At 40.1% G+C, this 17692-nt stretch overlaps 1 protein-coding gene across 1 annotated transcript in view; it reads right to left on the bottom strand.

The window, feature by feature from the left end:
* The window catches only part of ARHGAP10 (Rho GTPase activating protein 10), a 336548-nt gene that overhangs the window by 182989 nt on the left and 135867 nt on the right, over positions 1-17692 (bottom strand). Inside the window, exons 7-10 of the mRNA XM_010368443.2 lie at positions 16397-16501; positions 8471-8600; positions 4938-5044; positions 2284-2378 (exon numbers count right to left, since the gene is read on the bottom strand). Coding sequence (XP_010366745.2) covers positions 2284-2378; positions 4938-5044; positions 8471-8600; positions 16397-16501 — 437 coding nt within the window. The remainder of the gene's footprint in view (positions 1-2283; positions 2379-4937; positions 5045-8470; positions 8601-16396; positions 16502-17692) is intronic.

Below are 17692 nucleotides of genomic sequence, written 5' to 3'. Positions count from 1 at the left end.
GACGTACCCTGCTTTCAAAACTAATCAGATTCACCTCACTTAACATATTCTCTAGTAGACAGCACTACTAACACATCTTTGTCAATTATTTAGAAAACATTCTGACCATATGGTAATCTGCAGAGGCTTATAGCACAGTGGTTAAGAGGTAGGGCTCAATTATTTAGAAAACATTCTGACCATATGGTAATCTGCAGAGGCTTATAGCACAGTGGTTAAGAGGTAGGGCTCAAGCTGGGCGCAGTGTCTCTTGCCTGTAATCCCAGCACTTTGGGAGGCCGAGGTGGGTGGATCACTTGAGGTCAGGAGTTCAAGACCAGCCTGGCCAACATAGTGAAACCCTGTCTCCACTAAAAATACAAAAATTAGCCGGGTGTGGTAACGTGTGCCTACAATCCCAGCTACTCAGGAGGCTAAGGCAGAAGAATCACCTGAACCTGGGAGGCAGAGGCTGCAGTGAGCCGAGGTTGCACCACTGCATTCCAGCCTGGGCAAAAAGAGTGAGACTCGTCTGAAAAAAAAAATAAGAAAGAAAAGAGAAAAAGGTAAGATATGGGGCTCTAGGTGGAGAATGCAGGGATTCAAATCTCAGCTCTTCAACTACCACTAGCTACGTGACCTTGGGGAAACTGCTCAAATGCTCTGTGCCACAGTTTCTCTCATAAAATGAAAACAGTAACAACTACTTGAGAGAGCTATGGCAAGGAAACTGCTGAGATAAAACACGGAAGCATTTACAACAGTGGCACTCAGAAAGGAATCCAGTGCTACCCATGGGTGTGTGCACACAGATGTATGCTCGACTTGTGTTACACTAATTCCGTTTTTAAAGTTTGGAAGAATTCTTATTGGCTTGAAATTTAGGCCAGGCACGGTGGCTCACACCTGTAGTCCTATGACTTTGGGAGGCCAAAGTGGGAGGATTGCTTGAGTCCAGGAGTTTTGAGACCAGCCTGGGCAACATAGCAAGATCCAACCTCTTTTACACTGACATTCTCTTCCATATTTTTCCTATCTTGGTAAAATGCTTATTTAACCACTCATCCTTTTCGCAGTAGTGCCAAAATTATCATAGTGCTTAAGGGCCTGTTTTTATGTACAATAAATGGTCCTCAATTCATTTATTATAAAAGCACTGCTCCTCCCTCTCTGCACTACCCCCAGAGACTCAACTGTATCATCTAACAGAGCAAGCAGCATTAATTACTTTTGTATTCCTGGGTTCTGACCTGAACTTTTGCTTTAACAAATCTCATAAGCTTTTATTATACAAACATAGAACAGCCTTATCTAAAAACCACCACTGCCAAAACCAGGGCTGGCAAGGAATCACTGTACTATCAGCCATTAAAAAGCAAATATTCTATGAGCACTAGGATTTTCCTTAATGCTACTGGAGGACATAGAAATTAATGCCAGACAAGTAGTAATAATGACAAACAAACCTTTCTCTTCTACTAATTCCTCTCTGGCAAAGACTCTTTTACAACTAAATAACTAGAAGTCATACAATAAGAAAAAAAATAATTCATCTTTGAATAAACAGAAGGAGTTTGCTTAAGACCCTCCATCATGTACAGGATGTAGACACTGAAAACTCCCACAAGCACAAATGAATGTTGTTCTGTATAAATAGCTAGCTACCTATCACCCCTTTTTAGCTTTGTCACCCAGTTCCTCTTGCCATTGTTCTCTTCATGCTACAAATTAGGCTTGGATCAATAATGAAAAGCTCCAAGGCAATTTTTTTTTTCCTTTTAGACGGAGTCTCTGTCCGCCCAGGCTGGAGTACAGTGGGACCATCTTGGCTCACTGCAGCCCCCACCCCCTGGATTCAAGTGGTTCTCCTGCCTCAGCCTCCCACGTAGCTGAGACTACAGGTGTGCGCCGCCACGCCTGGCTGATTTTTGTATTTTTAGTAGAGACAGGATTTCACCATGTTGGCCAGGATGGTCTTGAACTCCTGACCTCAGGTGATCTGCCTACCTAGGCCTCCCCAAGTGCTAGGATTACAGGCGTACCCACTGCACCTGGCCTCCAAGGTTATTTTTTAAGTGACAACCCTGGTTAGAATGACTCCTAACTAAATCAAGATGAAACTATCACTCCATAGCTAAACCCAGTGACCAAGACTAAACGGCTTATAATGAACACATAGCCTGGAAATATAGCAAGGTAACATTTTCCCAGGCCATGGAAATCACAGTTGCAAGTAACCTCTATTTTTTTAATCATTTTTTTAAAACGACTCTTTCACCATGTCCAATGATTCCAATAACTTACCGATCAGCAGCTTCTATGTCAAAACAAAACCTTCTGTCAATGGAGTCAGTATGCCTCTTAGTACATTCTTTCAAAAAGAACACCTCTCCGTCTCCCTGCAAATAATCATTTTGAACAGTCTCAAAACTTACAGGATAAGCATATAAACACTTAGCCATTCTATACTGGAGAGCAGGGGAGCAAGGTTCAAGATCTTAAGTCCCTTCTCTTTACCCTATCCTCTTTCAAAATGGCTTTTTAAACGCTATTTAGAATCTAAAATATTAACATTTTTGTCATTCTCCTGATTCTTTTCAGAAGGGAGTCTCGCTCTTTCACCCAGGCTGGAGTGCAGTGGCACAATCTTGGCTCACTGCAACCTCCACTTCCTTGGTTCAAGCTATTTTCTCACCTCAACCTCCTGAGCAGCTGGGACTACAGGTGGTCACCACCACAACTGACTAATTTTTGCATTTTCAGTAGACAGGGTTTCACCATGTTAGTCAGGCTGGTGTCAATCTCCTGACCTCAGATGATCCACCCACCTCGGCCTCCCAAAGTGCTGGGATTATAGGCATGAGCCACCATGCCCGGCCATTCTCTTGATTCTTAAGATTTTCTAGACATTACTGACTGTGGTAATGTTAAGCCAGACAATACCAATGTTCATTTTTTTTTTTTTTTTTTTTTTTGGACAGTCTTGCTCTGTCACAGTTGCAACTAACCTCTATTTTTTGAATCATTTTTTTTAAAATGCCCAGGCTGGAGTGCAGTGGTGCAATCTTGGCTCACTGTACTCCGCCTCCTGGGTTTAAGCAACTCTGTGACTCACCCACCCAAGTAGCTGGGATTACAGGTGTGCATCACCATGACTGGCTAATTTTTATATTTTTAGTAGAGACAGGATTTCACTATGTTGGCCAGGCCAGTCTTGAACTCCTGACCTCAAATGATCTGCCCGCCTCGGCCTCCCAAAGTGCTGGGATTACAGGCGTGAGCCACCGTGCCTGGCCAAACGTTAATCTTTAAAGGTAGATTAACAGTACAGTTTTTAGATACTGGAATATTGTTAGTCTCTTATTGTATTCTTTTTTTCGTGTAAAAATTTATTTCATATTATGTCACACCACATGTCACAGACAATATGTGACTATTTTTGGCCTATAAAAATTGCAATTCCATACAGGTCAACCTAAAAGTACACCAATAACCCTAGATTAAATATTTTGATAATCTAAAGCTAGAACCATTTAATCTAGGCAATTTCTGTCTTTCCTATGTGAACCACCCTGAATTTATCTTTACTTAATTTGCAGTGCAGAAATACAGGTGCTCAGTAAAAGAACAACTATATGAAGTGTGAGTACATACTTACTGAACATTTTCACATTTTCCAGAATGTGAAGATCTCTAAAATAACATTAAGATATACAAATATTCAAAATCTCCAGCTATATTCCATAACATATTTATTATTATTTGGAGGCTAAAACAGAAAGGTATCACTAAGCAGAAATATCTCAGGACTTGAATCGGCTCTGACAGGAAACTCAGTCTCAAACCTGATGCTTCAAGAGCCATCTCCTCGCTTCCTTCTCCTCACCATGACTAATTTTCCATGTCTCTTTCATTATTATATAAATGTGTTTTTATTAAAAGCTGCTTTAAATATTTTTCAGGGAAAGGCATCGTGTAAGTAAATAGAAGTGAACTTAGGTTTTGGTTTTGTTTTTTTTATTCACCTAAGCAAAACCATACCCATTCACCCAGCAAGCAATGAATTAACCTGCTTTCTTAAAAATGTGTTATCAATTATGTTCAACATTGGTGGGAAGAGTTTTGTTTCTAGACCATTAATTATTGTAATAAGCTGCAGATTCCATTTAAAATACATATAAAGATCACCTTTCTACACAGCCAACTCTGTGAGATCTTCCTGCTCTTTTCTTACTATTACGCTCTGCTGTTTTTATTTCAGGGGGAGCAGTTAACTAAATGCATTGCAAATACCTATGTGAGAACTTTGTAAGACAACTGAACAACAGTAAAATTTATTACAGATCACTCTTCTTTGTTTTTAGGCTATGAATACATTTGTGCAAGTCAGCTCCATTGTATAAATGCTGAGGAACCACTGAGTCATGAAAGCTTGCTGTCAATGTTACCTTTATCTTAAACAGTAACATAAAAGGGCTCTATTGTTCACCTAAAAAATATCGAGTGGTTAAAACTGCATATTCTCACTCCTAAGTGGGAGCTGACAATGAGAACATACAGAAACAGGGAGGGGAACATGACATACTGGGGCCTCTGAGGGGGTGGGGGGCTACCGGAGGGATAGCATTAGGAGAATTATCTAATGTAGATGACAGGCTGATGGGTGCAGCAAACCACCATGACACATGTATACCTATGTAACAAACCTGCACGTTCGGCACATGTATCCCAGAACTTAAATGAAGACAAAAAAAAAAAAAATCTAGTGGTTTAAAACCCAAGCATGCAATTCAGAAAACATATACATTGTTCCGTCTTCTGGCCCATTTCACTTAAAAACAAAACAAAGATTTTAAAACTAAAAATTTATCATCAGTGAATATAAACCATTAAAATGACACCCTCAAACACTACCTCTGACAGACTAAAATCTATTCTATTTTGAATCAAATACTTACAAGTTTCCCTCCAGATCTGTGCTCAAATGGGATCATGTTGAACTTCTTCGCTGCTTTTCGATACATGCAATAGTGTTTGACCCAACTGGATCCAAACGGAGCAGGCCCTTCAACAAAAAAACAGCCCTTTATATTTTCCCTCATAAATTAAGCAGATATGCAGAGCTATAAATACATTACTAAAGAGGAAAGGTCTAAAAAGCAGCAACAGATACAGCTGAATCAATGAAACAGATCAGCAATACTGCTGGTTCTAATAAGAAAAGGGAAAATAAGAAGAGGTGCTTTGAAACAAAACTCTAAGACAGATTTAGCAACACAGAAGTGATTTGAAGACATACTGTTTAAACATTTTGCCAGAAAAATCAACAGTTATCTCCTACCTGAAAATCTCTTAAATGTAAGCTCAATTTTTTGTTTGTTTCTAGGTATTAAGAGCTCACAATGGGTTCAAAAGTTGCATCCCATATATGAGATGGTTTGGGATTTAATTCTGGCCTCTCAAAATGATAGAATTACAGAATCATAGTGCTAAGAAGCATCTAGTCTAAAAATCCACCTAGTGCACTTTAAGTCCATGAAGAGCACCCTGGTAAGCAGCTGCTCTTACTGATGATTGAAAGCTAACCTTTAAAAATGAAGTATGGGCGGGGCGTGGGGGTTTATGCCTGTAATCCCAGCACTTTGGGAGGCCAAGGCAGGTGGATCATGAAGTCAGGAGATGGAGACCATCCTGGTTTAGCAGAAACCCCGTCTCTACTAAAACACAAAAAATTTAGCCAGGGTGGTGGTAGGCACCCATAGTCCCAGCTACTTGGGAGGCTGAGACAGGGGAATAGCCTGAACCCAGGAGGCGGAAGTTGCAGTGAGCTGAGACCGCGCCACTGCACTCCAGCCTGGGCGACAGAGACTCCGTCTCAAAAACAATAACAACAACAACAACAACAACAACAATTAGCTGGGCATGGTGGTGCGTGCCTGTAACCCCAGCTACTTGGGAGGGTGTGGCAGGAGAATGTCTTGAACCCAGGAGGCGGAAGTTGCAGTGAGCCGAGGTCGTGTCACTGCACTCCAGCCTAGGTGACAGAGCAACACTGTCAAAAAATAAAATAAATTAACATTGGTATTGTCTGGCTTAACATTACTGTAATCAGTAAGGTCTAGAAAATCTTAAGAATCAAAAGAATGGCCAGGCACAGTGGCTCACATCTGTACTCCTAGCAAAAAAGAAAAAAAAGAAGTATGAAGAATAAGAAATTTAAGACAATAGGAGTGACTGTCCAAGTATGCCCCAGAACATTCTCTGAACCCCTTTTCCACTCTTACTAAGTCAGCAGTACCACCATTAGGGCTCACAGGACAGTGCTGTATGTCAGAGGGACCTCTAGCATCTGGAACTTCACATGCCAATACAAGTCCAACAACAAATTAAAGGTTAGGCCCAGCAGAAGTTGACAATTTTTTACTTTACTGAGTCAAGACATTTTTACAAAAGCAATTAACATCTGTTATCACCGTAATTTCATGTACAAACAAAGCTTCTACACCTAAAAAAAGATAAGCTCAGGAGGGAAAAAATAACTCATGTAAAAGGAATGCTTTTAGCTAGTTTTAGGAAAAGCTAATTACATTATTTGGGATGGGGTAATAGATGAAAGGAGTTACAGACTAAAATCAATTTTATCTCAGACCATCATTAGTCCAAAGACCTGAATTTGGGAACCACTGTTTTGTGTTTTAAAGAACCAGCATTTGTACTGTGTTCTATGGTTCACGAAAAACTATTGCACAGATATTTTATTTAACTCTAAGAAAAAAAAAAAAACTGCCCAGAGAGGATGATACTTACTGCCTTTTTAATCTAAAAAAATGTAAGCTTAGCCCAAATGCCTGGAAAATGACAAAGCCGAACCTTAAATCGGAATCTCTGACCCCAACTATCAAGGCCACCACCCCTTTCTGACAACAAACAGAGCCTATTCGACCAGCTCTGGGCATACACACTAACGATGCTCTTTCACGCCTGTCCAAGCGCCAAGCAACTTACAGGAGACGTTACCAACACAGACTCTACTTTCAGAATGACAATTCCAGCATTCAGTAGTTGTATGACCTAGGGAACATTATTTACCCTCAGTGCCTCCATTTTCATTTATAAATGGGGAATAATAACAGTACCTTATACTTCATAGGGCTGTTTTATGGATAAATGAGATAAGTTGTATACAAGTTTAGCACAGTGCTGGGTATACAGTAAGTGAGCAAAGAATTTTACCACTACTGTTACGTTGCTTCAGTCCAATTTCTCTCAAAGGCAACAGTGATGAATGTAAACATTAAAGTTTCCTGTGATTTTCACTTGGGCATGTAACACAAATAATTCTAACATTCTCATGACTATCTTGAGTTTTAATTTAGTTCTTTCAAATTCAATTTTAAAAACTGAGATTAATAAGATAATGTATGAGAAAAATTCGGACTTCTGCCATATCATACAACTGCTCACAAGAGGTGAAGGCTGCAAGATTCCAGAATAAGGGCAAATGGAAAACTCACAACCATCCTGCTGCCTGCATAGAACATGAACTTCCATTCAAAGCACAGATATCCTGTAACCTTTTCCTGAGTCATCTCTACTAGTAAATTTTTAGGTCGGATTGAAAGTCCTGTAAATCAGCCACACTTAAATGAAGTGAAATCTGTAAAACACCCTAATTACAGTTAAGGGTGAAGAGGGAGGGAAATAGTAAAGAGAGACACATTTCACATTCTCATCCTTCCTGCTAACTAGCAATTGGGTTCTACAGTTGAAGTAGTAAACTTTAAGAACTTAGCTGTTCAAATAAGACCAAATGTTCAAAGTCTGAAAGAAATACAGGTCCTTCAGTTTTCAAAATGAGAACAATCTGTGCACTGTGTATTTGCTAAGACAGCAACAAAGACTAAAAGCCCTACAAGTTAGGATGCCACATACGAGTATCTTTTATCACTATCTGCAGTCTTCCTGATGATTTGAGTAAGAATCAGCTATCTCAGATTGGTAGGAACAAAAATGGTATGAAGGAAGGAGAAAAATACTAATATGTCCCCCTTGACCTTAAGATGACGGTGAGGCAGGGTTGTGGGAGGGGAGGATGTGTACACGTGTATCAATGTGTGTGCCTGTGTGCATTGGTATTGAGGGCAGAGGTGAGGGGGAAGGAGAAAAAACAAAATACCCTCGTAACTCCGGCTCATTTTCAATCTTACACCAAATTCTGACTCCCTTACAAGCATGTTCCTGGGGCGCGCACAGTGTGAAACAGAAGCCAGTGGGGTGTCAGAAGAACAGGGTGCTCACAGCCACTCCTACGCTCACTGTGCCCCTCTCTCCAGGGCTGGAATGGTGCAATATATACCCACTAGGCAACAGAAGCAGGCAGGGAAAGGGGTAGGAATAATTGCCCAAAATGTCACAGTAATGGCAAGAACAACAGTTTTCAATAATTTGCATGTTTAAGCAGCCACGCAGCCACTGCTGAAGGTCCTCTTACTTTTTTCCTGGACATACAGGTAGCCTTCTGCTGTAAACTGACTTGCTCGTTTGTGGTCCTTGGGATTCTGTCTGATTTTGTTCATAAGCTCTTCCACTTCTGACCTTGTTCCTTCAAATCGATTCCGTGTCTGAAATGAATTAAAAACACACATAAATGTTAAGTTCTGAGTTTTCTCGTGCACATTTTAAAGTCTCTGGATAACCGTAATTACATTTTTAAACTCTAAATAACTTTTTTATAAATTTATCAAAATATCCCCATTCCTTCCAGTATATCTTCTGAGATTAATGCGCAAAGAAAAAAAAAAATAGTGGTAAAACAGCTACCAGAGGAGTATAAGCCAGGGTTACTACAGGTTACTTATTTTGGAGGCTTTCTAACACCATGAATAATTTTATTATTCAACATAAAAAATTCCTGCCTTCAGGTCTCACACTACTACTAAATTTTAGGTTTAAAACATAAGTAGGTTTTAATATATCTACCTGAGAAGTATTTCCTTTGCAACAACCAATCTGACTCAATCAATCTGATTTGTTACTGTTACATTAACAGTCTGTAAATACTCAGAATCTGAAAAAGTTTAATTCTTCTTTGCAAACTAATAAATACAAGTGTCAGTTTTTCCAGGTCATGGCAATTGCACTTGAAAATGACATTTCTTCCCTGAAGACCAAAGGGGGAAAAAAATCTCACCTACACAAATAATGTCTTTGATATCTGAAGAGACAAATAGCATTACTGAAACGCAGGAGACGTGGTGTGCCAATATCTGTCAAACGGCTACACTGAAAACGTATATGCAAGGTGAAGTAACAGAATTATTACCAAGGCAATTGTGATGAGTCGGCACTACCGTGTTCCTGGACACTTCTTTCATCCAGGCTCAAAAATAATTGTATTAATACCAAAAAACTGCTGATGTGAAACTGTGGAGGAACTGAGACAGAAAATTACTATTGAAATTTCTCCTCTTTCCTCCCTACAATAAAAGGGGTTGCCAAGGGTCCTAAGCGTGGGAAAATGGTAGAATGGCACATCTTTTTTGTCAAGGGATGGAGAGTCATCTGATAAACGTAGATTGTAAAAGGGAAAACCTGTCTGCCGAGGTTTTCTTTTAAACACAAACTAAGCTGTGAGAAAAATCAGCTTATGTCCTGTAAGAAAGTATAAGCCTGCAAAGCAAGTAGAACTCAGTTGTTGATGACTAGGTTCCCGTTCCCTCTCTCCTTCCATTTCTCCAGGTTTTCTTATCCCCGCCCCCGGCCTTTTTTTTTTTTTTTAAAGACAGGGTCTCACTCTGTCTCCCAGGCCAGAGCACAGTGGCACGATCATACCTCACTGCAGCCTCAGCCTCCTGAACTCAAGCCATCCTCTTACCTCAGTCTCCAGAGGAGCTGGGACTACAGGTGCACACCACCACGCCAGGCTTAATTTTTGTGTGTGTGGTTTTTGTTGTTGTTGTTGTTTTCTAGAGACGGGGGTCTCAATATGGGGTCCAGGCTGGTCTCGAACTCCTGGGCTTAAGCAATCTACCCGCTTCAGCCTCCCACACTGTTGGGATTATAAGCATGAGCCACCATCCGCGGCCCTTATCCCCATCTTTGTACTAATTTCACCCTGAACTTACTCCCCTCTTTGGTCATTTTGCTGAGATTCCTTCCAACCCTCACTTCTCCCCGTGTGTGTATAATATATTTACACATATGCGTATATATGCATGCCATACATGGATGGATGCTATCACAGGTGACAGCATGTACACACACTTGTATTTAAGCCAATAATCCTATTATTTATGTTCATGCTCAAATTGCCCTAGATTTGAGCAGCAGGAGTCTCTTCGAGCTGGCTTCTGTCTTTTGACTGGTCCCCTTAATTTTCGACCAGTCCCTTACTTTCTGGTCCAATAAGGTACCCTAAGCTCATCTTACACTTTCCCTGCCCCAGTCCTGGAAAGGAGCTCTTGTTCTTTTTAGTGGAGAGTATTTAGTATTTGGGAACCAAGATCCGGGCACAGTGTGCTCACAGCTAAGGAAGTATCATTGCTTCTAAGTCTTCTCAGCAGACAGACTGAGGAAACAGATGTTCATACAGTTGAGCCTTAACACAGGCTTGAACTTTGTGGATCTACTAATACATGGATTTTCCTCCCCATCTACAACTCCTGCGACAGCACCTTTTCCTCCTCAGTCTACTCATTATGAAAACACACGAAGGCCTTTATGAGGATCCACTTCCACTTAATGAATAGTAAGTATATTTTCTCTTCCTTATGATTTTTGCAGTAACATTTTCTTTCCTCTAGCTTACTTCATTGTAAGAACACAGTATATCACACATAGAACACACAAAATATGTAGTAATCAACTATTTCTGTTATGGGATCAACAGTAGGCGATTAGTAGTCAAGTTTGGGCGAAGTCAAAAGTTATATGCAGACACCCAACAGCGCAGAGGTGCTAACCCCAATGTTATTCAAAGGTCAACTGTCTACACAGAGCACATGTGTTTATACAAACACACAATCACTACTTCTATATCTACCTATATATTTGCAAATCCATGACTTCCTACCAAGAAATCTAATTCTACTCCAGTTCTTCAGGTTTCTTTCCAGTCTCTCTCCTTCCAAATTTGTGAATTTCTTCCCAGGCAGTAAGAAGCCTGGTTCCCACTTTCAGCACGTCTGCTTATGTGCTCACTTAACATCTCTGCTCAGCATAAACAACCTCCCAAATGCCCCAGCAGCCACCTCTGTCTCATCACCACTCCATCATCCCTGCTGCAGACACCTCCATGAGGTCCCCCTCTCCCTCACCACCCGACTTCCTCAGAGGTTTATTGTCTGCACTGGGAATGGAAGGCTTTTTTTTTTTTCCTCTCGAGAACAAATCTCACTCTGTTGCTCAGGCTGGAGTACAGTGGCACAATCACAGTTCACTGCAGCCTCGACCTCCCAGGCTCAAATGATCCTCCCACCTCAGCCTCTCCCGAGTACAGGGACTACTAACATGCACCACCACCTCCAGCTAATTCTTCTCTACTTTTGTGGAGACATGGTCTCACTACGTTGCCCAGGCTGGTCCTGAACTCTGGGGCTCAAGTGATCCTCCCGCCTCAACATCCCAAAGTGCTGGGATTAAATGCGTGAGTCACCATCCCCAGCCACTATTTTTTAATGGTACCATTTTTAGGTAAGTTACGCACTGAAAACTTTGCATAAAATCAGTAGAATGGCTAAAACCTTGCAATTTCCAATTATAAGTTCCAAGCACATATGAAGGCATCTTCTAATTACAATAATGTTAGACCCCAAACATTACAATAGGTAACATTTGAGCATGTACATGGTTCTTTAATCCTCACAATAACCTATACGGCAGGACACTAATGCTATCCATCTATCCAATAAAAGATCATTGCTGCCTTGTTTTCTTTACATGCTTTAGGAATTAAACATTTCCAAAAAAACTAGCTTTAAATTAAGCCTTATTATTTTAGTATTTTAAATCTGATTGAAAGAGAAAACATCTTTAAAAAACTTCTTTTCTGATTATAAAAACTAATCCATATCACTGTAAAACAGAGAGACGGACACAAATAGTCCCATCTATGGGGCAAAAAGAAAAGGGATAAGACTAAAGTTAACCACAAGCCCACCCCTCAGGTAACTGCTGTTATATTTTGATGTGATCATTTCTAATCTCTTTTAAAAACACACACACACACACACACACACACACACACAAGTCTGTAGTTTTGGTATTCTACTTTCCTTACAACATTGTGACAAATATATTTTGCCCATGTTCTTAAACACTTCCTACCCATTCTTGTTATCTTCTAGGGACTCTTTATGAATCCTAAAATTCTGCACACTGTATTTCCTTCCAGGAAGAATTCTATTCTAGTCTCTTCCCCACATTCTTCGGGAGACAGAAATCACAAAAGTTCAAAATTACTTCCTTAAAATATTCTTTAAATTTGAGGCAATTTCCATTCTTCTGGAAAACCCATTTCCTAAAAGCCATCTTGCTACTTTCTTGATTTCCATTTATCAGTCTAGATTACAGAAAATGAAGACTCAATTTCTCAAAAAAAAAAAAAAAAAAAAAAAAAAAAAAAACTCTAGGCACTTTTACAATACAATCGGTATTATCAAATGGGGAAAAATAGGTTTTCACTTTTAAATAACTTTTACCGTTTTCTGATTATAAAACTTTTGCTTTTTTACTAAAATTAAATACTAAAAAGATGACCAAAATATTTATGACGTTATAATGCAGAGGCAGTTAACATTTGATTATGTTTCCTAAAATACATATATGTGGCTGGACACAGTGGCTCACGCCAGTAATCCCAACACTTTAGGATACTGAGGCAGGTGGATCACAAGGTCAGGAGACTGAGGCCATCCTGGCTAACACAGTGAATCCCCGTCTCTACCAAAAAATACAAAAAAATTAGCCGGGCATGGTGGCAGGTGCCTGTAGTCCCAGCTATTCGGGAAACTGAGGCAGGAAAATGGCATGAACCCAGGAGGCGGAGTTTGCAGTGAGCCGAGATAGGGCTGCTGCACTCCAGCCTGGGTGACAGGGCGAGACTCCATCTCAAACAAATATATGCAACACACACACACACACACACACACAACTGGGACTTTTTTCAACAATATGTCGTTTTATATACCCAGCATTTTATCTTTATTATAATAAAAAAACTGACATCAAGGAACGAGATGAATGGCCAAGAAATGAGCAAATTACAGCGTCACTGAAGTATAGCAGATGATACAGAATGAGTGACCCGCGTTTCAAAAGTGCTGGTGTTTCTGACTTTAAAAAAAAAAAAAATTAGCTAAAAACTAACATTTTGAAGAGCAGAGATGCCACCTAGATCACGTGTTCTCAATACTGAAGGTGAGGCCAAGAGAAACTCTGAGTTGCAAGAGTGTTTATTAAGAAACAGCCAAATAAAATCAAGACAGGAATATTTAGAAAAAAGGTTGAGAATGTAGGGCGATTTACTGATGACCACACATCCTGAAGTGCAAGACAATACAAAAAAAGGCTTTTTTTCAATAAACTGTCATTTCCCCATTTCTCTACAGAAAATGAATACTGTTGTCAATTGTGTAAGTTCTGAATATATTAAGGATTCCAACCAGGTCATTTTGTGAAACATTTCAAATGATAGCTTAGCTTCAAAGTTTGCTCAGAAGATTTCAAGACTGAATATTGCTCATTACCATCTAAATATTTAATGCCTCTGAAAGGTTTTTTGGTTTATATAAGGTAAATAAACCCCCGCCTTCCCCATAGGTATGTTATAAACACACTTCCACAAATAAATGAGCTGTGCAAGGAGTTTCACTGAACATCCCAAAAGACTGACGTTTCCCCACAGCTCACCCCGGAACCTGAGGCAGAGCGCTGGCTTCAAGGGCATTCACCTATGCGTTCACAAGCTTCTGCTTGGTTTAATGATCAAATGCCTCTGATCTGAAACTCTTCATTATCTCTAAATAAGGGGCACTATTTTCTTCATTTTACCTTGATTCTGGAAGTTGTATATACAGTCCTGCCCGAAGGTTCTCATTCTGGCCAGTCCTGCACTTGACAGATGAGGTCCAGACAGAAAAGACGAATTTCCACAAATTATACAGCCAGTAAGTGGAGGGGAAAACAGGAGTTATAATCTCAAGCAGGGGTCCCTGACCCTCAGGCTGCCAACCGGTACTGGTCCATGGCCTGTTAGAAATCGGGTCACATGGCAGGAGGTGAGCGGCAGGTGAGTATAACCGCCTGAGTTGACCTTGTGTCACATCAGCGGTGGCATTAGATTCTCATAGGAGCACGAACCCTATTGTGATCTGCGCACGCAAAGGATCTAGATTGCGCACTCCTTATGAGAATCTAATAATGCCTGATGACCTGAGGTGGAAGTTTCATCATGAAACCATACCCTATCTTCCCCCACCTCCATTCCATCTATAGAAGAATTATCTTCCTTAAAACCGGTCCCTGGTGCCAAAAAGGTTGGGGACCACTTATGTAAACTACCTAGTGTTCTTTTTACATAACTGTCTTCTGCTGCCTGCAAAATATTCTGAATAATCTCAACATCGGCCAGGCATGGTGGCTCACCCCCACAATGCCAGGATCTTGGGAGGCTGACGAAAGAGGATCACTTGAACCCTGAAGTTTGAGAGCAGCCTGGGCAACACAGTGGGATGCCATCTCTATCAAAAAGAAAAAAAAAAAATTAGCTGGGTGTGCTGGGATGCACCGGCAGTCCCAGCTACTCAGGAGGCTGAGGCAGGAGGATTACTTGAGCCTAGGAGGTTGAGGCTGCAGTGAGCAGTGGTTGCGCCACTGCACTTCAGCCTCAGCAACAGAGTGAGACTCTGTCTCAAAAAAAAAAAAAAAAAAAAAAAAAAAAAAAAAAAAAAAAAAAAAAAAAAAAAAAAAAAAAAAAAAAAAAAAAAAAAACCTCAACATCATTAAACTCAATATTCTACTACCTGCAGGAACAATTCTGGGGTAACTAGAATGAATCCACACATACCCATTTTGGATTTTTAAGTTTTGTCACATTATAGTCTATAGTCATACCACATATTTTATAACTGTCTTCACAAATTGTGAGACCACAGCAGCAGAAAAAGAAAGAATCTACTCCAGGACTCTATCATTAGCCCAGGCAAATGTCCTGACAATCCTCAAATAGAAGTTGACACATAAATTATAAAAATAAGAGGTTTTATCATCTACATTCCCAAGTATAGGGAACTGTACATTTAAAAAAAAAAAGTTAGAAACAAAATCTACACAAAAAGTATTTACCCTCAACTTTTTTTTTTTTTGTAAGACGAATTCTCACTCTGTCGCACAGGCTGGAGTACAGTGGCACAATCTCAGCTCACTGCAACCTCCGCTTCCTGGGTTCAAGCAATTCTCCTGCCTCAGCCTCCTGAGTAGCTGGGATTACAGGCGCACTCCACCACGCCCAGCGAATTTTTGTATTTGTAGCGGAGACGGGGTTTCACCATGTTGGCCAGGATGGTCTCGATATCTGGACCTCGTGATCCACCCGCCTTGGTCTCCCAAAGTGCTGGGATTACAGGTATGAACCACTGCTCCCGGCCCACTCTCAACTTACAATTGTGAAAGAAATAAAGAGCAGGCAACAACCACATTCCCATCCATCTACCTGTGTGTCTTTCATTATGTGCTGTGAGTCGGTCACAAAGCTATCTCACTACGTTCCTAACAAGACCTCAAATTACACTCAACATCCCCTGACCAGCTTGTCAATGAGGACGCCTCCAGGATCAACTAGTGTTGAGAGGAAACACATCCTCCACCTGATCAAAATGACATATAGTATGCTGCTTAACACTGTTCTCCTGAATCTCTTCATCCAAGACTTGGCAGAAAGCACACATTTTCCAAAGGAAAATAATCAAGACCAATAGCAACTGTGAACACCAACGCATTAGTAAATATGCATAAAATGTAGGGAAGAAATTCCACTCAAACGATAAGCTTATCTGGGAACAAAAATCAAGATAGTTAAAAGAGAAGAAATGTAGTGCATTATAAATTCAATGCCTTAAAGTGGAGTGCTCTTTTGTCTGTTACAGAAATAGCTGACTTAAAGAGTTAAGGTAACAAAGCTTATCCTTAGAATTGACCCAAAAACTGCAGGAAAAGCCGCCAGGTGGCAGAATTTCCCAAGCCTCAACCAACTGTAGAGCAGTTCGTCACACCAAGAGTTGACCAGCAGATGGCAGCATACCCTCAGTTTCTCAGTACCAACAGATCAGCGTTGTCTTCATTCAAGGCTTTTCATACAACAAACAAATGAAAAATACACTTTTCAAACATCTTTTTACAAAGAAAGCTTTCATTTCCTTACATTCTGAATGTTGATCTGTAGTTCCATTTTGTAGTGATTGAAGTCTTTGGCAAGTTCATGGCCCTGATGATAGAAGGTAAACATACCCTGAAAAAATGACAGCATCTAAGACACAGGAAGAAAAGAGGTATTAGCACAAAACAACTCAGGAGAAAAAAGAATCATATAAACAACCAAGTGTTCCCCCCATCATCTCACTGTTATTCCACTGAAATAAAGTGATTAAAGGGAAGTCAATAATATTCAAGTAAACCCAAGTACACTATTAATTGGTCTTTATAGAAAATGATGCTTTTTTCCCTTAAATATCACAGCCATTAGGCAGCTTGTATGGCATGTTCTGTAGGAAAAATTGAATTATAAAGTCATCCATTTGTCCTCTTTAGTCAGGAGAATCCCAGTATTTGTAATTGAAATCTTATCACTATAGGTTGATACAATCTATAAGAAAGTAAAATCACAGAATCGAAGAGCTCCAGACTCTCCCCAGCCACATCTAACAGAGTGCAACCCCTGTGTTTTGTTGACAAAGATATTCCATGACTTGCCAGGGGCAGCATCAAACCCGTAATTAAACCTTTAGTTTTCTAACAACTCCCAACCTGTCTCTAATTAGAGAGCTGTTGCCTCTGCTCCACATGTGAGTCAATAAATCTAAAGTGAAGTGACTTGGAGAGAGAATTAAGGAAATGTTGAGATTCATTTTCTTCCAAATGCCACACCGTGGGTGGTTAAGAATCTGGGGCTGTGACACCAAATGCCCAGCAGGCTCCATTCCCAACATCAGCCATGACTTGTTATGGGGCCTTGGGCAAATTATTCAACCTTTCTCTACTTCTATTTCCTTATCTCCTCATTGAGTAATAGTGTGGACTAATGAGTTCGGTACAACACTTAGAACAATGACTTGAACAGCAACTGAGCATTATAAATGCCCAATAAAAGCAGGCCATTACTGTTATTTCACATAAAAAGAAAGCTTTTGAGGAGGTTTACTTTACTGGTTTAGGTTAATGACTATCGCTGCAACTAAACCATAGCTCCACAAATGCTCATTTTTAATCATTACTTGGTTATTCTTGTTTCTATAAACCATACACACTATGGGTAAATTATGTAGTGTGTGAATGTTATCTTAATAAAGCTGTTTAAGAAAAAGAAACCATTCAACAAGTTGATATTAAAATTAAAATGAATCCTGAAAATGAGTTCGTGTTTTGCTGAAATCCACATGAAATATCCTTTACATTATGTTATATTCATGTGCATGTATCTTCATAAACAACTGAAGCTACT

The sequence above is a fragment of the Rhinopithecus roxellana genome, chromosome 2, assembly GCF_007565055.1.
Source record: "Rhinopithecus roxellana isolate Shanxi Qingling chromosome 2, ASM756505v1, whole genome shotgun sequence".
Classification (NCBI taxonomy): Eukaryota; Metazoa; Chordata; class Mammalia; order Primates; family Cercopithecidae; genus Rhinopithecus; species Rhinopithecus roxellana.
The sequence above is the reverse complement of the archived record's forward strand: the minus strand, read 5'-3'. Positions and strand labels throughout refer to the sequence as shown.